This window comes from Corvus kubaryi, unplaced genomic scaffold, assembly GCF_017639235.1.
Source record: "Corvus kubaryi isolate FWS band 111438036 unplaced genomic scaffold, C.kubaryi_AGA036_p1.0 37395, whole genome shotgun sequence".
Classification (NCBI taxonomy): Eukaryota; Metazoa; Chordata; class Aves; order Passeriformes; family Corvidae; genus Corvus; species Corvus kubaryi.
In genome coordinates this window covers 1,187,774-1,209,918 of record NW_024581134.1, presented here as the reverse complement: position 1 = coordinate 1,209,918, position 22,145 = coordinate 1,187,774, and the positions used below count along the sequence as shown (strand labels likewise).

Genomic DNA, 22,145 nt, shown 5'->3' with positions numbered 1-22,145 from the left:
GTGGCTGCCTCGCTGATGTCAGCAGGGAGATAGGTGCCTTTGAAGAGTGATTCAGCAGCTCTCGGTGCTGACTAATCACTAGATTTAGCCACTAGCAAATGCAGGATACACGATGATGTCTGAGCTCCTGCCTTTTAGGGCTGGCATACGGCTCTGACTCAGGGTTGTATCTGCCCACTAATGATCTGGTGCCTACAGCCCTCTTCTGATGTGAGATATCTGAGCCCATCTTGTCTCCTTGAAGGCAGCAAAACCCTCAAAAAACATTGCTGCCATAATAGTACTTTGTGGCTTTACTGTAATAACCTGGTGACAGAGAAAGCATGACTTTGGGAGTCTCAGCACCCTGAGAGGACAGAGGCTGCTGCTCTTGCCAGCAAGAGGGTATCCTGGAGGAACCAGCCTCTATGCACCTGCCTGAAGATGAGCTACAACACAACCAAAAATGCAGCAGTCACAGCACCAGAAGTAAGTTTGATCCTGTAGCTTTGTGGCCTGGGATTCACCTGGGGAGGGTGGTTGGGTCTTTGGTCGGAAGTGTTTGTGTTTTCTAGCTGGTAGGAATGGGACAAAATGACCAGGATTCCTACTTCTTGTCTTGGCTGACAGATGTGATCTGCTGTTGTGCCGTGGGAGTGAACAGATTGCCACTGAGGGGCAACAGGACCTGGGTGACCGTGGCTTCCACACCATGGTGGGGTGCTTTGCGTCCCAAGCACTTATTGCTTCCCATTGTCATTGGCTGCTTTTGGTTTTAGCAGATCTTTCATGCTGCTGAGGAAAGAATGTTAGAAACGTGAAGTGGATTAAGTAGATGTGGAGGCATTAGCTGAGGACCTATCTCTGGCTGTCAAAACCTGCTGTGCTCACCTGTCCTCTCAGGCACACTTGTGACCTGGTGATGTGGAGGGTTAACCAGGTGTGACTAGTGATGGAACATCACCTGGCACACAATTTAACCACCTTGTCTTTTGCTGTTGACATCTTTCTTCAGTCAACAGGGGACAGTACACCCTTGGTCACTTCTTTCTGAATGTTTTAGGACATTGGCCTTTCCCATTCTCAAAGGATGTTCTTTCTCAGCAGCTTTCTGGTGGTCTAGACTTCAGAGGATTACCCCACCTAGCAAATTGGTGGACTCTGTGTCTGTACTGTGGATGTTAAATTTAATTTTCCTAACTACAGGTGTGCCTACAGGCTGTAACAGAGCTGGCAGAGTTTGGCCATTCCAGTTCAGTAGCAATAGCCTGATGTGCTGCTGCTGCCTGGCACAGAGGACATGGTCATGTTGATAGCTGTTACAGGGATTTTATATGTGGTTGTCTGACCAGAGGTAGTTTGGATTTCCAAAGGTGAGAGTTGGAAAGCTTGAAAAGACAAAGGGAATAATGAACATTGGATATTCATGTAAGCACCTATAAAATATCACAGCCTGGACACTGTCAATTGTAGATGTGTTTGTTCATTGACTTTACATCTGACACATACATGACAAATACTGTCCTGCCTTCTGGTGTTACCCCAGCCGTGCATTTGTTCTGTCTGCCTTGTGCTGCTACTGGCTTTAGGATGTCATGTTGTGAATCAGATCAGCTGAATGGTCCTGCTCATTCTCTTTTGTGGGGGTGGGAATGGGAGGGAGGGAAATTGCTTTGCAGCCAGATTAATTTCCTGGTCTATCTGCCTGTGCAGTTGCATGAATGCCACTGCCAACACAAGGAGGGGAGCAAAATTGTTGCTAAATTAAAATGTTTCTGGACTGCCATCTTTAGATATGAAAGAATAAGTATGATTACTTTGTTAATATTACTTTGCTCTAGGTTTTGACACACCGTGGGTTAGGACCATATGCCTGTAATCATTATTCATTCTTGAAATGTAGAACAGTTATCAGGCATGTTTTGTGGCTTCTCCCAGTATGTATGTATGTGGATGTGTACTGCAGTCCTCTTTGTTTACTGGATGAAATACATTTATTGATGGAAAAATATAACTTGACTTTACAGCACATCAACCTTTAGTGTGAATGATTGCTTGGTGGTGTTTGTGTCTTTTAAACACGTGCTTCTGAAGATGTTTTGTCTAATTCTCGCTGTTGCAACTCTGCAAAGGGTGAAGGTGCAGAACAACTCTGTGGTCAGTGCTGGCTCAGTGGCCACAGCTTCTCATCTGGTCATTGACTTTTCCTCTGTATTTTTTCAAAAATACATTTAAAATAAATTTACCCAGCTCTACACTGAAGAGTCTAAGAGTCCTACAAAGTGATCTACATGAATTTATCATACTAGTTCCATGTTAAAGTCACAACTATAGGAATCCTGCTATAGAATTCTGACTGGTCTTTAATCAGTGGCCTGCATATGAAAAGTAAAGAATAAGTAATTCTGGTATATATATTTTAATTCGGTAAACATATTCATAGTAGCTTGCTCACTGAAGCAGACAATTGCTTCAAATACAGCTTTTGTTGAAGTAAAGTGAATATATTCTGGATAAATTTATATCCATTATAAATTAGTAGCTTCAGACAGATATTGTGAAATTCCTTCTGTTCCCATATTTTCTTAGTTTATTAAGACATTATAACTTCAGTGGATGTGGGAGGCATTAGGAGAGAAATCTGAAATGCATGTGAATAAACAGGTTTCCAGACGGGATGCATTTTTTTTCTTTCCTTGTAATGCATATTTCAAGGTATTAATTCACAAAGTACTTAATAACTTTGTGAATGCAGTTGGTGTTTTATATGCAAGATTCCACTTCCTTCCTTTTTTTAAGTCTTTTACACAAAATTCACTCAGTTTACGTGTGTCTCTTCATAAATACCAATACTGCTTTAATTTATGGGTGTTTGCTGTTGGGCTTTGTTTAAATGAGTTCTGTCCAAAAGGAATCAGAGCCTTGTATTCTTGCAGAAATGAATAAACCACATGAGGTGAATTTTCATACAACCCATTTCAAACCTGGAGTTTTCAGGGTATAATTTAGATATTGCATTGGTGGTTTATGACCATATAAAGTGGAGGTGTGTAGGTAGGAGGTTAGATGGATGTACTTGTAAATGGCTAGAAGCAAGGAGGCTGAGTATGGTCTCCAGCAGTGCATTTTTCAGCTCACAGTTTCACATCTCTATCCTAAGGCATTAGATGTTACTAATTCTCCAAGAGCCAAAGATTTGTTTTACAGAAGAAGATTCTGATTTGATTAAGATATTGCTTCAAGACCTAATGTTACTTTAGCAAATCATGCCACTGGAAATGTATATGATTGGAAATAAACTGCGTGTTATCTGAGAAACAGAGAAAGAGCCTCACAGTTTGGAATGATCCTGCAGAAGCAGTGTTTAGCGTAATGACAGTACACTTAGATTAATTATAGCGCTGCTTGCAGGCGCCACTATACACTTAGTGTTGTGTCAGCACTTTTGCTGTTAACCCTGTGTTGCAAAAATTTGTAATTTGGCTCTAAAAAGTGAAGAAATCATCTGGTTTGAATTCAGGCCTTGTGCTGCATGCACTGAATCAACTTCTAGTTAGGGCCTGAATTTTATTTTTGTATCCTTAGCTCTCCGAAGTGTATAGCTGTAGAAATAATCATATCTGTTTAACATTGTGTATGTTTTCCGCTCTGCCCACTTCTGATGGAGAACTTAATTTTAGTAAATGCCTAGATTGTGTTGTGATCACTTCAGATGGTCTGAAATAAAGCGCTGAGACATTTAACCTTGAAAGCTGGAAGGTGCAAGTGTTAAGCCACCATTTCACTACTGAGTAGATGAGTTAAATTTGGCTTAATGTGTGTTTATATGATTATCTGCAATGGCTCTGAAGGATTGTTAAGGTCTGAAATAAGCCTTGATCATGGCTTAAAAGGCTGTTTACACACAAAAAAAAATTAGAAATTCTCTACAGAAGCTATTATAATTAGTTATGTAAACACTACAGAGTGGTTTTTAAAATAAACACTGAAATACACTATAGGCAAAGAAGTGACAGTGAAATTAAGTAACTTTTTGACTAAGTCATCAGAATGCTCTTTATCCTTATTTTACTGTTGAGAAGACAGTAATAAATGCTGAGCAAATAAACTTGCTTGTACCTAGAACACGTTATCCTGCAAATACAGAAATCTTGACACATTTTTTCTAGCAGTTCTTAGCCTCTTATCCTCTCTTGTTTCTAATTTCCACTCCTAGATTGTATTTTACTTTTTTCTGAGTAGTGCTGGCAAGTGGCTCTTATCAAGAACAAATGATGCTGTAAATCAGGACCAAAATCAATGCTGCTGTGGCGTTGTAATAGCAAGATGCGGTTGTGTGGGCCTGAGTGTTTTACCTGCCTCTGAAGCCAAGAGTGAGGCCCTGGGTAGTGTTCCAACCCTTGGCTTCTAATTTACTGGCAAGTATATATATACAGCTGTTCTCTCTCAGTCTTAGAGTGGTGATATCAATATTAAACTCCTGTTTTAATATGCCTTTTCTCGTAATGCAAACAGTAAAAAGCAAGTGGGCATTCATATTCAAGTAGAATTGCATAGGAATACAGAAAGCACTTAATCCCTCCACCCTTAATACTACTAGAGTAGAATTTAAGATTGGCAGGGCTGGCTGAGCTGCCTGGCAGCACGTATTGGCTCCCTTCTCCTTTGGAGCACACATTCTCTGTAGGTGCAAAGGACAGTGGGTGTTCCAGAGGCAGGATGGGTTCTGTCGGTTGGAGGAAGGTTTATTTGCCCAAAGCATCAGGGTCCTTAACATCATGGCTGGCCATTTTCGGCTGTAGTTACTGCTCTTCTCTGTGATAGGTGGTAGTATAAACAAGGAATGATTTGTGCCGCTGGAATAAGGCCATGTGTGTTATGCCAAATATAAAATGAGAGGGCTGATATGAGTGCCTCTTGGACATGTCTTTCATTACCCTTTACGCTTCTCTTTCCTAATAGAATTTGGAGGAACCAAACACATGCTGTATGCAGGGTTTTATTAGAGTGCTTTGCCTCGGGCCCTTAACTCCTTTAGCTGGTCATTACCTGACCAGTAAAGACCTCTAAATGGGTCATTAATGCTTAAGTAATAAACTGTTTCACAAGACTGTCTAGTACAAAACCTCTTTTATCATTTTTACAGTTACTGTTTTATAGATAAATCAATGACCAACAACTGGATATTCTTGTTTTGCTACATAATCTTGTAATAGCAGCCACAGCAAACAGGCAGAGGGTTCTGTCACGAGAGCTGGAGGTAGCCACGCATAGGTGCAGCCTGGAGTTGTATGTAGGGTAAACCAGGAGTAAGGTAAAGAAGGGAAGGCATGTTCTGCTGTTCCCAAAACGAAGTATATCACTGCATCTGCTTCTAAAGTTTTTGGGATTTTTATGTTGATATTTTTTTCTCCTTCTAGAAGTTGTATAATTTCAATAAGGTGGCTTTTCTTCCCCCACTGCCGTATTAAGGACACGTAGGCCTCAATATAGTCTAATGTTGGCAAAGAGAGTTTCTGTACTTTCACAGAGATTTCTGAACTAACAATTAGTTACTAACATAAGTCTTGCACTCTTCTACACCCTGTATCTGTTCACTTTGAGTTTAGCATATATTAAATTCTTTCTAGGTATGACAGTAATAGTTAGCTGTGGCATATGTTTCTTCTGGTCCTTAGCATGAAATTTTCAGCCTCCCCCTGCTTTGACCAATACATCCCTTAAAATAAGTGTCTGTGCAGGAAGCTCTACAGAGCTGTTTCTCTTGGAGAGACAGAAGGAGAAAATGCATAGTAGGTACCATACCATTTTTTGGCAGATCACCAGGCATTCGATATTTCCATTCTTATTAATATCAGTGTATCATTGATGGACTGCTGAGTGCTGGAAAAAGCAATCCAGTCATATACTTATTTTCTTATGTTAACCTTTGAGGAGTGCCAGTCTGTGCTGGGACTGTTGGGGTTTTTTGTTTGATTTTTGGCTTTGGTTTTTTCTCTTCCTTTTTTTTTTTTTGGTCATAAATATTACTAAGTGAAATGAATGCTGAAAATGGTTCTTTATAGACACAGAACATTTTTCTATGGTGAAATGGAAGAAAACCTCTGCAAATTTATGACTTCTAGTGTGATTAGTGCCTATGGAGCAAACACTTCGTAATTGTTTTTCCAAGAAATTGAAAATGTTAGTTATGGGGCAAGTTCTCTCTGGCAATGTGAAACAATTAATATTGAACAGCTGTTTCTATGATAGACTGTTTTGCAAAAAATATAACATTGGCATTTTTTTTATTCATTACTTCTGTGTTGAATTAGTTTTGCATTTGTAGCTGCCATGTTGAATCTAACAAGAAAAAATAGATTAAAAAACATGAGACAAGTTATTTACTGAAAGAAACAATAACGTAAGTGCATTTTTTTCCCTTTTTCCTTGAGAAAAAACATCTTTTTGAGCAATAGCCTTAACAGGACCCGCCAAGGGCTTTGAGGTGACTTCAGCCCTACACATTGTTGTGCTAGACTCTCAAAGCTGATGCTGAAAGTCATAACATTATATATAGTCGTATGAGGATTGTGTGCTGACTTAGAGTTTAAGTAGGGAGGAATCTGACACAGCACTTTGTTCAGTTTACAACTCTCATAATATTCTTAGCACCTGCAGAAGGATTTTAATTCATTTAAAGCAAAAGAGGCTAACATAGGGATTGTAAAACAAATAACACTTCAGAGATTGCAGCTCCACGATTGTCCCATTCTTATCTTTGCTGATAATCTGACAGTGCTGGTGTGGTAGCAACAGTCACAAACCCAGTATTTGTACTGAATTCTTCCTTCAGATGTGTGGACAGAAGCTGTCCTGGGTGTCGCTTTACTGTGTTAGTAAGACATCAGGAATCAATTTGGTCCCATCTGCAATTGCCTGATATAATCAACCTCTATTCTGTTTAGCTCAACTTGCTACCTACAGTAAGTGATTTGTATGTGCATGAATATTAAGCTTCCCAAGTAAACGTGTGAGTAAATATGAATTGACAATAAAAGAAAGTTATTTGTGTGCGCTGAAAATGAGTGCTCATTGTTGTTTTTATAAAACAGCATTAAATTGTATCATCATGGTGTGAATAATGATTATTGCTTCCTTTATTTTGTGATAGGAGAGAACAGTAGATCCCAAATAACATCTCTGTATTACTCCTTTCACTTCTGGCTACTGTTGTCTATTTGTTGTAAAGATTTTCTTCTCTAATTTTTTAAAGTCAAACCCATGTTAGAGCTCAACAGCCCTTATTTTTTTTATATGACTGACTGCAAGTATATTTGCGTAATGATTGCAACAAGGCAGATAGAATATTTACAAGCCATAGCAATTCCTGTGCAAATGCAGTCTCCAGAGAAGGGCGCAATAACAAAGCAAGCAAACATCACAGTTCTCTAAATAAGAAGTTTCAGGCATTGGGGTGGTGACTCACAACGTGGATGGGAACCCTGGAGTTTCAGAGTAATTTATGGGGATGCTGAGGAGATGGATTTCATTTAAATACAGTAACTGTTGAAATATTTCTAAGTTAAAAAGTCAACTAGTGGTTAAGTAAATATCCTCTTGACCCCTTTTAACTCTTGTGATGTACCGTTGTTTTAAACTATTTACTTTGAAATGCTTGAGTCATAAAATGACCCAGGAGAGATGGATTGACCACAGATAGTTAATGCATAGGACTGAGTTGCTTAAAATTTAAACCTCATGCCCATTTTTTATCTAATCTCTTGTTCTTTAATTGGATGAATTAGGTTAGAAATGGAGGGCTGTAGAGTCTAAAAAATAAAAAAAAAAACAACTTAGAAAAAATTGGTTTCACACAGTCTGCAAAAAGCATTAGGGGAAAAATTTAGAAAAGAACAGAGGTTCCTTCTTGTTTCTATAGAAACCAATAGTGATCAGGAGGGGAGAGGATTTCTTTCAAGTGTACGTTTTAGTGAGGCTGGCTCAGCAGCTCAGCGCTCGGGAGGGCCAGTGTGAAAACCCCAGAGCTCCTGTGGGTTGTGATGTGGTGTCCCTGGGCCTGTGGAACCAGCTGGAACGGGGATCACACATCTCTGGGAGCCCTGGCTGGCACTGAGTGGGTGCAAGGGAGCCTTTGCAGTGCCATGTCCCCAGGGAGTGCAGACTGGCAGGAGGCTCTGGAGCTGAGCGCGGCCGCTGCCACTGAACTCGCACGAATCCCATCACAACGAGGGGGAGAGGACAAAAGAGGGGGAAAGACTGAAGGAGAAATGTGCTGCCCTGTGTCAGAATTAACTATGCTAATTGCTTTGAAGTAATAATCTCCTTTGGTTTTATCGTGACAGAATCATGGCCACTGAAATAGCATGTGTTCAAAGCATTGCAGCCGGGACTCAGTGACTTGGCATTTGAATCGTGATGATCTTCTTAGTGTACTGCATAATACATAATGCCCTCCACAACAAAATTATATTCTTAATTATGTTCTGTTTTCCTGATGTTATCTAAGTGTTGCCATAGAGAACAGATCAGGGAAGCATTTGAAAACCAAATTTTAAAGCAAATCTAGGTCTTAATCAATACCGTACCTTTAAAATAATTGCAGGATTCCTCTAAATGAAGTTCAGGTCACATGCAATGTCAAAAATAATACAGTTTCAATTTGCTGCAACCTGACAGATCCAAGGAGTGACTGAGGAATATCTAGTAACTGGCAAAGACACCTCTGTTTGACATCTACTTTTGCATTTAAACAATGGAGCACTGTATATTGGCATCTGAATGTATTAGCTGGTGGCGATCCAAATCCTAGTATGAATTTCGATGGTTTTGCTTTCTGTTTATAAATACATGGTCTTGATAACAAGGGAACATTTACTGCAATCTTGCTCTGCAGTTGTCAGAGCAGAATGAATCATTTTGAAACATAAACCCCCTCAGATCTCAAAAATATCAAGAAAAACATAAAACATAAGGGAAAAGGATTATAAAATACAAATAAAAAAGGTTTTTAACATATTTAGAGGCCTATGGGCTGTAAACACAGTAGATTATCATTAATGAAACTCTCTGCCAAGTACACAAACCACAGTTCGGTAGCAGCTGTTAAGCAAGCATTGTTCAAAGCTGGATAATCCCTTGAACATTATACTTTGTGGCTCTGTACCTCTTCCTATTAGTAATCAGATAATTGCCTTGTATTTTCTGTTACACATTTTTCTTTTAAAATTCAGTTTCATTCCTCTTTATGTCAAAAGGCTTTATCTTGCAATGATCACTTAGGCAAAAATCTTGCAGAGGTTGACAGGCAAGGCTGTGATATTCTTTATTTTTGGGAAGTCTGGTCTAATACAATTCAGCCCTGTGGTGTTACTTTGGCTTCACAGTGGTGAAATACAGGTGAAGCCTGCTCTACAAATAAGATGCTTGAATTCTATTGTAACTCAGTTGCTACTTTTTCCTATAAAATGGGCTCTTCTAAATAATTTGGAATTAATTTAAAATACTTTCTACTAGTGTTTTTTACTTTAAAAAAAGTTTGCTTTTGCGTGTTGGGAGAAGAAGGAAAAGGGTGAGAGACCTTCTGATTCCATTTATCCAAAAGTTCAGGCCTCATAAGAAGGCCAGGACATCATATGTAAGTATCTTGCAGAAAGAAATTTGGAAATGATGGCAACTATTTTTTCCAGCTTTAAAATATTCTTAAGTCATTATAGTACAGAAATAGTGAGCTGTAGCCGTGGTAATTGTGAGTTCCCTTGAGCTCCATTGGCTATTAGGGTTGAACCGAGAGAGTAGCTTATCTTGCACTTCTGGAATTTCTCACAACCCTACAACAAAGCACTATTGATTTTTCTCAGCTGGGCAGGAGGGGAGGAGGGATTGAAGAAGGTCATATGTAAATGTGCTATGTGTGATAAACAGCTGGACCAAATATTACTGAGTCTAGAACCCAAAGAATGCTAAGTAAATCCATTTTATAACCCCTGAATTCAGCATTTGCTGAGTCCTTTCAGTTCACATATGGTGTCCCTGCACTGGAGTGTTTGGCCTCACAATATTTACTGACATGGGCCATTCAGTTTAAAGCCAGCACATCTCTTTGATGGGCACTGGCTTCACGAGCTGTTGGCACCAACTTTCTTTGTCCAAGATCGAGTTCCAATCCCCAAAATCAAAGCAGATGGAGACATAATTCAGAGAGCAAGAACTATGATTCATCCTTAAACCTGCAGGGTTGCAGGGACTGTTTCTGTCTAGTACTTAAAATTATTTTACATCACATGGCAAAAGCAGAGGTTTGAGAGATGGTGTCATACCCCCCCATGGGCAAGGCATAATGGATATTTTCCAGCTAACATATTTCTGTGGATGTATAAGAAGAAGAAATTGACTTTTTTTTCTTTCCCCTAAATTGCAACATTTTGTTTTCAAGAGAATCCAGTGCTTTCTGTTCATTGCAGAAGCAATATTATTAAACGCCAGTCGGCAGGAAAAATTAGAAAAAGGATGGCCTGAAAGACAAGAAGAAATGCATTTTCCTCCCATTTCCCAAAAATAAATTACCAATGAGGCAGGAGCTGTCTTTAGGCAAGGTTTCAGGAGGCAGATTAGATAGCAAAATTATTTCCTTGTTCTAGTGAGAGGCAGTTTTCACTGAAGACAGGAATTTAGGCGTATTTCTAAGGGAAAAGGTCTTGCAGCAAAACTGCAAATTGGGCAGCACTGAGGTAACTCATTGATCCTCCCAGCAAAGTAATGCCAATTAAAAAGGCATCTGTAACGAACAAAAAGTACAGATTCACTCATCTCAGTTGCTGTGAAAGGAAGACATATACGAAACAATATTATTATTCTCAAGTGCAGCTAAAAGGTTTGGAGAAAGTGTTCCTTGGTTGCTTTGTTGTAAGAAGCCCTACTCTGTGCAGAGTATCTGCTGACCAGTTTCTCATAGCATTCACTTCTAGGATATTCTAGAAAAAATGGCTCAGCAAAGATTCTAACTTTTGGATTAATCTACTGACATTAGGATGTTAACATTGTGGATTTCCAGCAAAGCACTTTGACCTCTGTAAGGAGGTTTTCTCAGTAGCAGTTTCTGTACCCTGTTTGGATACAGCCATCTGGGGCTTCCTGGAGTGATCCGTGGCATCAGCTGAAAGATTTTCTTGCCCTTAATCATCTTTAAAGTTGCATAAAACTCTTTCAATGTATTGGCAGTTGTGTATTGGTTTGGAATTACATATCTGAATGCATCAGAATCTGCCAAACTGTCTCAGGAGTGCTGCTACCCAGGAAGGCCAGACAGTCTGTGATGAACTGCACACTGCTAGAGGGTATAGTGTGCCGGTGGGATGTAGGGGTTGAGGGAGCCTGCAGTAACTCTTGGCTGCAGAAGATCAGGTCCAGTGCTAATAACACTGAACAGTATCTTCTGTTGCTCGAGGTAATGGCCAACTGCAAAGGTTACCCTGTGATCTGATGCTTTCATTTTAACTTACAAGAGCGTATTAGTCATAGATGGTCTCTAAAGTTCGGATAGAAAGGAATTCTAATATTTGGGTGTTGAGAGCGGATTTGAGAATGAGCCACTTTGCATCCATAGTTCTGAATTATTGGAATTTTGCCTTCCGTACAAGTGCAAAGGGAGGAAGAGGGGTGGTAAATGGGGAAGCAAGAAACTGGGACAAGGGTCAGATCCCTTAACTATTTCCATTGTAGAAAAGAGTAGACTAAAGGATTGAACAGTGGCTTCCATCCCCGCCTCCTCCTTCTGTTTACCTGACTATATATTGGAATAAAAACTTGTTTGTGAGAAGTCTAAAACACAGCTGACCTGGCTGCGAGGCAAACAGAGTCTGAGACTTTTCTTATATTTTAAAAGAAAACAAACCCCAACTGCTCACAGTTCCCCTCGAGTGGAGTCCAGGAATGCCTTCAGCATTTGACTCCAGATGATGGAAGGCTCACAGCTTTGACTGGAACCCAGTCATTGTGATTTGGGCTGTAGGTTTTGGGTGAAATGAAAGGATTGAAATATCGTTGTCTTATTTGAGGGGGAAAACCCATCATTCTTGTCATTGTCCAAATGCAGGGACTTTGAGCATAGGGTTTTTATGAAAGGATTATTCAAATAAGATAAATTGACTTCCATACTGGAGAGAATTGGCAAAAGTGAGTAGCTGTTATTGAACAGAGTAGAACATAAACTTTGGAAGTAGAAATGAAGAAAGTCCACAGTAAAAGTAACATGCCGTTAATAGGAAGCTGAATTTATTAAAAAACAGAACAACAAAGCTATGGAAAAAATAAATCTGAAAGGAAATGGGGAGAAGCAGTGCTTTCCTACTACTTTGCCCCCTTCGTTCTGTGTTTTAATTTAGTAAAGCAGTCATAAACATTGCTAAACAGTCAAAAAATTAAATGTTGCTGTATAATTTATGGTGGTTACAGGATACATGAGAGTGCACTTTAATTAGCAAATTGCATGTTTATTTTATTTGCTTAGCATATAATTTAGATTGGATAAATGCGCTTTGACTGGCTATGGCACCTAGGTATCCTCATTTGGTATAATTTTTAATCACATTGTTTTGGAATTTTATTGCAACATTATACAGTTGATATAACAGTGCACAATTAAGTATGCTCAGTTCACACCTTGCTCTTGAGGAAATTACTTTTTATCTGTATTTGGATGGAGCACTTTATATGGCAAGTGAGAACTTGGGAGTAATAAAGAAAGCTCACTGTGGGCGCTAGAGCTGCAATCTGAATAGTAAATAATAGTAGTAATGATGGTGCCCTGTTAGTGAAATGTGTTTGGGAGGAAGATTTAAAACAAACCCCTGAAAATAGGCAACTGGAACTGATCATTGTATGTAGTAGTGTATTGGCTGTATCATAACAATGTCTTGATGCCAGAGCTGAACTGAGGGAGGGGTGAGGATTGTGCTCGGTGCTGTACACAGCCTGAGGGGGAGAGATCTTCATCCAGCAAACATGAGCAGACGTGGAGAGAGGGTGAGTAGGTAGATAGAGTATGTGAGAGATCTCAGACAAAACTGCCGTCTCAGTCTTGGGTCCTGCTCCTGCACCTCCACTGTGCTGTGGCCCACGTCAGGATGCTGACCAGCCTGGACAATGGGATGGGCTGTAAAGATGAACTGTAAAGAGACAGGACATGGGGGAGAGGTAGGCTCAGGCATGGTGGGTGTTCCTGTGATTCTGAGACTTGAAAATATTTCTGCACTTCTTGGTTTGTTTACTATTGTGTATTTGATCATGCTCAGGGAGTGTCAGTCAGGGATGTGTTCATGGTGTTGTGACCTCGATAGGCTTTGAATCTGGAGCTTTGTTTTCCCTGTTGTTCACTTCACTTTTTTTATGTGGTGACAGGGCTAAAAGAAGGCTGTATCCATGCTTTGGGGAAATTCAAATTTACCTTACCAGTTAAATCCCCACTTTAGGTAAAGGAGCGGCAGCATGTACAGCAGAGATGCTGTAGATGTTACTGGAGAATGTAATAGAGCCGAACTTGAAGGTTCTGGAAAGAAAAAATAAATGAATTTTCTTTAGCAGAAAAATATTCCTTGAGCATATAATCATTAAAAAAAGAATATTATTTTTGCAGCTAAAATATGGAAGGAACAGGGAGTGTTTAATTGAGATCTAGAATGTATCTTGGCAGTCTCATTTTCTATAGTAGTTTGACTTACAAAACTCTGCAGAAAAGCCCTCATTTTCTCTTACATCCTATGGACTTTTTCCATAAGGGCTGCCTGAGTCTTACATATATGCCAATTGGAGATCCCAGGCGACTCTGTGTCGGCAAAATTGACGCTGGGCCAGATTATGCTTTCAGTCACATAGGTATAAATCTGGGGTAACTCCATTGTTCTGCTCCCACTAGAAGAGGATCTGGCCCACTTTCCTCTCTTCTCTGCCTGTGGGTAATTGGCCCCGTAATGCACCAGTGCTGCTGTGGTGTGATTGGCACTGATCGCTCCGCTGTGACAGGACGTCGGCGGTGGTATGTACTGCTCCAGCACTGACATTCCTTACTTTGTTACAGCGTGTTTTGATAATGTTATCTGTAAAGAATGTTCCTTGCACTGATTATGGTTATTAAAATATACAGAGATCAACAGATATGGCAAACAGCTGCTTAGTCACAGCTGATGTGAGAAATTTGATTTAATGTAAGTCTCACCATTTGAAACTATATCCTCTAGAAAAACACAGGCGATTAATCCCTCCTGCATGCAAGCTAGTTGACTTTGTTTAAAATAGGATTATATCAGGATGATAAACAGGGACTAGAATTAAAGCACCTTTTTGAAGATTGAGGAAACAGAGAAGAAAAAACACAGAGGAGAGTTTTTCTGGTTTGGGGGTTTTGTTTTGTTTTGTTTTTTTCTTTTTGTACTGATGCACTGGAGTGTTTGGATAATATTTATGGGACCTATCATGCAGATGTCATAGTGCTGTAAGAAAATATCTGTGGTATTTAGAGCCAGCGATGCAGTCCTTTTAAATATCCGTATTGCTCTATAAAGGCAGACAGTGCTTCCCAGCATTCCTTATGGAACACAGGGAGAATGGCATGGACCTCTTGAATAATTAATATGGTTTTCAGAGCAGTAGTCATGGAAACCCAGGCAGTGTCACATATATGGATTTTAGGAATTAGGCACGTTTTGAATTGCACATTTAGCCAAAAAAGAGCATGCTGTAAATCTGAAGATCCAGAAGCATTTTCTCAGTGAGTCTCTTGTTTACACTGACAAATACATGTATCTTATGTATTTTTTGATTTAAATAATATTTGGATTCCTAAAAATTATATGATAGCTATGTAAAGGGCTGTTAAAGGCACTAACTGCCATAAGTCATCTTTTAGATGGTTTACTCTTTTCTTCTTTTTTTTTTTCTTTTCTTTTCATCCTAGACCCCTGAAGTTATTAGGATGTAGGTTTTAAACTGTATGGCCAATTGCTGTTCACTTAAAGGACCACAGCTTTACCACTAAAGTTGCTAGGCCCTTTCTATTAGTTCAGTTGTGTGGCTTTTTTATCTGTTTCAAAAAATGTCTCTTCAGGATCAATATCGTCATTACCTTGGGTGTGTATGTGGAAGAAGTCAACCAGGCAGCAGTGAAAAGCTATCATCCAGTCCTCAGTAATATTGTACGTGTAAAGAATAAAAATACATGGAAGTTATTTATAGACCATAAACCCTCTGGTTTCATAAACCATTTTATACTATTATTTGCCCAAGTCTACAGAGTCTCTCCTGAGTTCACAGCACACTCAAAAGCCTGTTTTTTATTTCTGGCTGTTTGAATTGGGAAATTAATTAGAAATACACTTAGCAATTTATGGACATGAAAAAGCCATTTGGCCCAGTAAGCCTGCTTTCTTTTACCTTTTTTCATCCTCATTTTGTTTTGTCGCTCTCTTTCAATCTACTCTCTACTAATAAAGATATCAATCTGTTTCATAAACTCATTGAGACTTTGTGGCAATAATATTACTTGGCAGCATAATATGGCATGTTCATTACTCTCTAAGCAAAATGATTTTTCTTTACATTTTGTGATCCAGATTCCTCAATTAGATGCACACTTGCAGCTTTCATTGAAATCAATGGGACTTTTATAGCTGTCACTGATAGCAGATACTGGCTCTTTATTTCCAAATGTGAAATGATGGCCACAGTTTTGGCCTTATTTTATTTCAACTGGTAATGAACAGGTTCTCCCCCTCTCCCACATCTCTGTGCTATATGAAAATTTTTCCTAATCTGAAATGAAATATTTCCGTTCAGTGGTTTCAAAGTTATCTCTTTCCTAGCAAGAATAAATTCAATCACTTTGGCCTGTCTTGACGTGAGGTCTTTAAGTACCCAAGGTTAGTCAAGGTTTCTGAAGTTGCACCCCCTCTACAGTAAAATTAACTTATCTGTGTGATGCTTAAAATTGTGGACAGTATTCCAGTTGTGAAGTAGTTATTAGAGAAATCACCTTGCTTTCTATGATTTGTATTGCAGCCCTTGGTTGGTGCATTTCTGTGTCCTTGTTGCTGTTTCTTTTACTGCAGCCATACACAGAACAAATGGCTTCAGAGATTTTTCTACACTAAGCTCTAAATACCTTCCCAGTTGCTCTGAGCACTCTTTGCCTGTTTCTTTTCGTGTGTATTCCCTCTTTCCTGGCTTATTATGCTACAACACTCCCAGCTAAGTTGTCCACCTGTAGACCTTTAAAAAGATGTATGTTAGTAATAGCAATTGTAATAAAATCAAGAGGACCAACTCAGAAGGGTTGGATATCAGCTACCTGTTGGAATCCTCTTGTAATTCCCCCGGACTGTCAGGACTCAACCCCAGAAATCCCCTGCAGTTGATAATCTTCTCAGCTGTAGTCTTTGTTGGGAAGAGTCACAGGGAGTTAATTAAAATGCTGAGACTTTTAGAGAGATCAGAGAAGTTAAAGGAGAACAAGAATGTGGTCCAGGACTGTAGCTGCATGCAGGACAATTTACTGGTGACTAAAATTGACATTCCCATAAAACTCCCAGCTCAAGTTACATGGGAATTATAACCACCTGAAGAGCTTGTCTTCACAGCATGTTTGGCTCTCCTTATTTTTTTGCTGCCTTTCAGGTAGGAGTCCAGTATTTTGGTGCTACATACCTTCCTTTTTCCATTGTGAACGGAGACGTTCATGGAACCAGTACTGTCCTAAACTCTTTCCGTCGTGGAGTTGTTTTGCTTCCCCAGTCATAGAAGAGGTCTAAGTTCATGACAACTTCCACAAAAAATCCAACTGTCTTCTGGTTTTAATGCAGAAAGTTATTTAGCAGTTTAGTTTCTCCTCGCAGAACTATACATATATTTTTATGTACAGAGACACACACAAACACTTAATATTATAGTCTCAAGAAATTGATGCTGCTGTCATATCTGCAAGTAATCTGCAGCACCATCATTGCCGTGACCTTTCAGACCACTGAATGTAAATCAGATCCTTTCCCTCTGGTGGGCTCTGTGGCACACTGAAATTGCTCACAGATTGTGTTCGAACGGTGCCTATCAAGTGAGATGACAATGCAGGAAGCAGTTCTGGTTGCACTGGCACATTTCCAGTGCTACACCAACTGCAGTGTTTTACAGTGCAGTCTGTGGTTTGTCGAGGAAAGTGTCTGTGCACCTCTGTTTGCTGTCACGTGCCTGCTCAGAGCCATTGTGTTCTCCCTGACTTCTACCCCCTGCTGATGGAAATCCCTATTCTTGGTCTTAAGCCATCAGATCTTTGAAAATATTATTAGCTTTGTGGATTTGGGGTTTTTAGATCGATGTTTACAATGACATCGTACCAGGTAATGGAAGATACTTCACATACAGTATTAAGCAAAATTTTCATCCTGTACTTACATAGATATTTTGAAGTCCAGGCAAATGTTTTAACACATGAAAATTCTAAGTGGGATGCAATGCCAGGCTCATGGGAAGAAGGCAGTATGAAACAAGGCAAGTGCAGAGTAGCAGGGTAGTACTGGAAATTCTCCTTGTGGCTTTTAAATCACTGTCTCCTAGCATGATTATGTGGAAAAATGTGAGTGCCTTAGGTTCTCCTCTGCAGAAAGCAAAGTGACCGTGACCACAGCTTTCGTTCATTGCTAAAGAAAGGCTATGATTATAGAGAGGGAATAAGAGGATCAATAAATATGATTTCCACAGAAATTGGTAGGTAGATGAATGAAGAGCACTGTTTTTTAGTTTATCCACTGTTACTTCGCATGTGACTGTAACAGCAGCAGTCTTATCATATCTTGCCTTTGGTAGACCTTTCAACTTCATAATTTGTCAGTTTTCAGCAAAAGATCAAACAACGGGGTAAATAATTGTGTAAGCCAATCTAGTTTTGACCTCTAGGGCTTTGATGATCCAAGCACTCAAACGGGACAGGGGGCTTGAACTGTAACTCTTATAATGACGTTCACCATCTTGGGCTTTCTCCAGGATCCCTCTCTCCTCTCAGACGTGCAGTGGAGAAAATCAGGTAGGACACTTATAGTCCATCCCTTTTCTCGTTCTCTGAAATTCTACATTTAAGTGGATGTGGCTGCAGGAATATCAAGACTTAACACATTTGTTTCTGGCTTAACAGAAGAAAAGATGTGTTTGTTTGGGTATCTTGGTGTTCCTAGTATGTTTTCATCTTCTGCCCAGAATTGTGTAAAAGGGGCTGGTATGAAGCTAGATTAAAGAGACTCAAAGCACAGCTGATCTGGCTTTTAATACATTGTCAGTAGAAGAAGCTGTCTGAATGCTGCTGAGGGCTTTAGATCTTGGTTCCATCAGCTCACAGAGGAGATCAGGTGAGCCACTGTACCTCATAGAGTGAAAGAAGCTGAAACCATGGTTCTTTGCCACATATCTACATGGCACGAGGCCAGTTAAGAGCTGAAATAGGTTGGTATTAACGGCAGGGAAGTCTGGAAATGCTCTAATCATACCTCTCCCAGCAGGGCTCTTAGTGCAATGACAGGATGATCGTCTTGTCAGACTTTGAGAACTTTCTTCTTTAAACACACAGAAAATGGGGGGGCTGAAAAGGGGAGGAGGGAGAGGGGAAGGCAGAAAAAGCTTTAACTCTGCTGATGTGGCTTCTTTAATTTGCTGTCAGTGATGCCACTGATGTTAATTCTGGCAGGGTTAATTATGAGAAATTAAAAAGCCGCTCAGAACAGACTGTACCCTTCGTACTCCAATAAAGAGGCAGCTCTGGCGTGAGAAAATTTCTTCATTAATATATATCCCCAAAGGGCTACTGTGTTCAGCTTTTGGAATATGAATCATAAACTCCCAGGGACCCTGCAGGAAGCAGGGGAGATAGGATTCAGAGGAGATTGACTGTGTTACTTTTACTGCTTCAGGAGAATGACACTCAGGCTGGCAGGAAATCACCATGCCAGTGACATTTGGAAAGAAAAATTTATTAATTTGCATGTTGGCATGTTACAAGTTTTGAAATATGGTTTTAAATGTGTTCTGTGCAGCCCCTGCTGTATCAATGTTCGGTGTGTCAGTCTGTAATACATGCAGCTGTTAACACGGAGCTTAGCATAAGCATTGTAATTGTTTACCATTTAGTATTTTGCAGAAATGGCTTTAGGGCATGCATTTATTTCTCAGGAAAATTTCTCTGGCGTCTCACAAACTAGGCAGTATATACCCTTAACCTAATACGTTATACTAAATGGCAGTGTGGTTATACCACATGCATTGTAGAAAGTAAACTGCAAAGAATACCACATACAAATTGTGCAGCTCTAAAATACAACTGAAAAAAGAGTATATCCCAAAACAATAATCTATAATTTATATTAGTATAACTTGGCAAAGCTACATTGCCAAGAAAATGTAAGTGCAAATGGAGTTAGATAATAGTGAAATACCTCAGTGATGTTAACTTTCAGCAGAAATAAAGCCCTATTGTTAGAAAACTATGTGCTTAAACCATTTGCAGTGTAACTCTGATGCTGACAGGGTGCTCCAAAGTGCTGGTGCAATTTTGAAGTCTCTTCCCAGGAAACATATTACGGTCTGTAAGTCATTACTACGTAGAAAGGAGCTAGACAAAGTTAGTTTACAGTACAGAGGTCTAAAAAGAGGCCAGAGAATTAATTTTCATAAGAAAAACATGTATTTTTTGCCTCCTCTAACAGCAGTGAAGCACTGATATACAGTGTGTAACCTTTCACTCAAGAACCTCAACAGTGTTCAGAAACATTAATTAATTAGCCTTAATAGCAGCTGCAGTCCATGGGTGTTATTTTGAAATGTGTTGTAAATGGTCATTCAGAGGACTGAAGAAATGCAGTTGAGATGGACCACTAAGAAAAATGAAACATTACTTAGAGCAATTGAGAGTGCTTGGGAACAACCTCATAGGAGTTGTTATTTCAGCAGATTGCCTTTTCAGGCAGGCTGCATTGAATATTCCTGTTGCAATTAACAACTTTGGGCAGGAAGGGTCTGGAATAGAATGTTAGAACCTGTGGGTAACTTCTGCACATCTGCAGTTCCAGAGTGCTGGGATCTCTTTTTTGACAACTTAACCCTGCCTATGGATACCATATTTTTCTAGATGCTTTGTTAATGTGGAGCTAGAGGTACAGGTAGACAACATGACACATACAAGGCACAATGTGATGTGGTACTGTTGTGGCTGAGGAACAAAGTCACAAAACCTGATGGCCATTTTTTTTGTTCTAGCTCTGGAATACTACTTTGTACCGATGTAACCAAACATCTGCTATCAAAACTAGGGGAAAGATTAGGTATGTGCTATAAAAATGGCATTTCCTTTGCCACTGAAAAATGACTTTAACATTTCCAGGAATAAAGACCTCCTTTGTTTTCTCTGATTCTAATCCCTGTCTCCAATTTCACCTTAGAAGTGTATGTCCCTCCCAAACTCTGAATCCCTGCTGTCACCAGCTGTGCATTTCTTGGCAGAAACCTACTTATCAATGTTAAGGATGAACTTTGAGGCTCATTGAATCATTCATTGTAATCACCATGTAACAAACATAACATTTCAGCAAGATTTCTAATTACCTTTTGACTGCTTTTTTCATAATGCCCAGTTGCTGTTGGAATGGCTCTCATGACATACACAGAAATAACATTAGACTGTAAATCTATTGACTGGAGCAGTGGAAGGAAGAAAAAAATGTAGAAGGGGAGAAGGTCGTTCTTATAATTAGTGTAATACATCAACATGCTGGGAAACTGAAATGGGAGAAGTTGTTAGAAATGGAAATTTGACTGAAAGCGAAAGTTCATCTGTGAGTCTCTTCTTCCCCCTTTCCCTACTGTTACCTTACCTCCAAAGCAACCTTTCTGACAGCTCCAGCGTATGCTGTTCTCACAGGCTCGATCTGCAACCCAATCCATGGGCAGGATGAGCTGCTTGTACCCTCCTGAAGGAGGACTGCTTTAAAATATTCACACAGGAGACATGGGCTGTGTTCTCAAATGACTCCAAACCGCTGCTTCCCAAGCCCTGAGGGGCACAAAGCAGCTGGCCAGTGCAGGGCTGGGTTGTGCAGCTGTGTCTTCACTGCTTCCCATTCAGGTCTGCATTGATCAATTAGAGAGCCCTGTTTGTGCCCAGTCCTTGCTAATTGGTGACCAATGGACACCTAGAGGTTCCCAGCATTAAAGGGAGGACGAGCAGCCTGTATGAGTCTGAGATCCATGGTGAGGGTGGTCAAAATCTAGTCAGAAGTGCTAATCCTTATGTACACACAGTATCAATTGGGAATCAATATACAGGCTACTGGAATTGGCAATGGCTGTCCTAAAACCCTTTCAAAATCTTTTCATTTCTAATAGTCTGTCCCAGACATCAGGATATTATCTAGGCAAAGATCATGAAAACTGCCCTGTTTTCAACTGAGTTTTTCATCTAAAATGCAGCTCACTCACAACTTGTTACTGTCTAAAGAGAATGCTAACGCTGCCACATTTCCTCATTAGCTTTGCATAAGACAGACTCCTGTGTCACAGCTGATGGAGCCTTTATGAGCCTTTTAGCCAAATGACTGATGTTTCCCTCGTTATGTCAGATCTGAGGGCACTGCTGGCATCTTTCTTTATTCGCTGTCTAACACCATCAATCGAGCAGCTGCCATGCACCCATGATCAGGCTGATTATTAAAATGTGCTCAGGAGGCTGCTGACACCAATTTTCTTTCATCTGAAGAGGCCAATATACACTGGCTCAAGCCGACAGTTATGTACATGTAATATTTAGTGTAGGAACCAGCAGGTGAGACTGAGGCTAATTCCACAGAATCTGGATCCAGTCCATTGAGATTACCACGAAGACCTTATAGAAACAATGATGATGTTTGCTCTGTATTTTTTTTTACTCTTCTTTTATAAATAGGGAATTGTTCTTTTTGTTGGGGAGAACTTTCTCTAAAACACAGCCCTTCCTCTTACACCCAGTGTCCCTGCTGATGAGGGGTCATAGTCATTGAAGAGCTTGTTAAACCTGAGTCTTGCTAGAACCAGGCTCTTGTGGGATTGCTCACCCCTAAGGTTTATCACAGCAGTTTTGCTCTGCTGTCTCTTCCTTCACTGATATG

General features: G+C 39.9%; 1 protein-coding gene across 6 annotated transcripts in view; it reads left to right on the top strand.

Annotated features, from left to right (window-relative positions):
• The first annotated feature begins 262 nt into the window (after nucleotides 1–262).
• The window catches only part of AFF2 (AF4/FMR2 family member 2), a 303,503-nt gene continuing 281,620 nt past the window's right edge, over nucleotides 263–22,145 (top strand). The window contains exon 1 of one of the 6 annotated variants that reach the window (XM_042040192.1): nucleotides 263–468. In XM_042040192.1, coding sequence (XP_041896126.1) covers nucleotides 446–468 — 23 coding nt within the window. In that variant the 5' untranslated portion in view covers nucleotides 263–445. The remainder of the gene's footprint in view (nucleotides 469–22,145) is intronic. The other 5 variants (XM_042040191.1, XM_042040196.1, XM_042040197.1 and 2 more) reach the window with 5 other exon arrangements.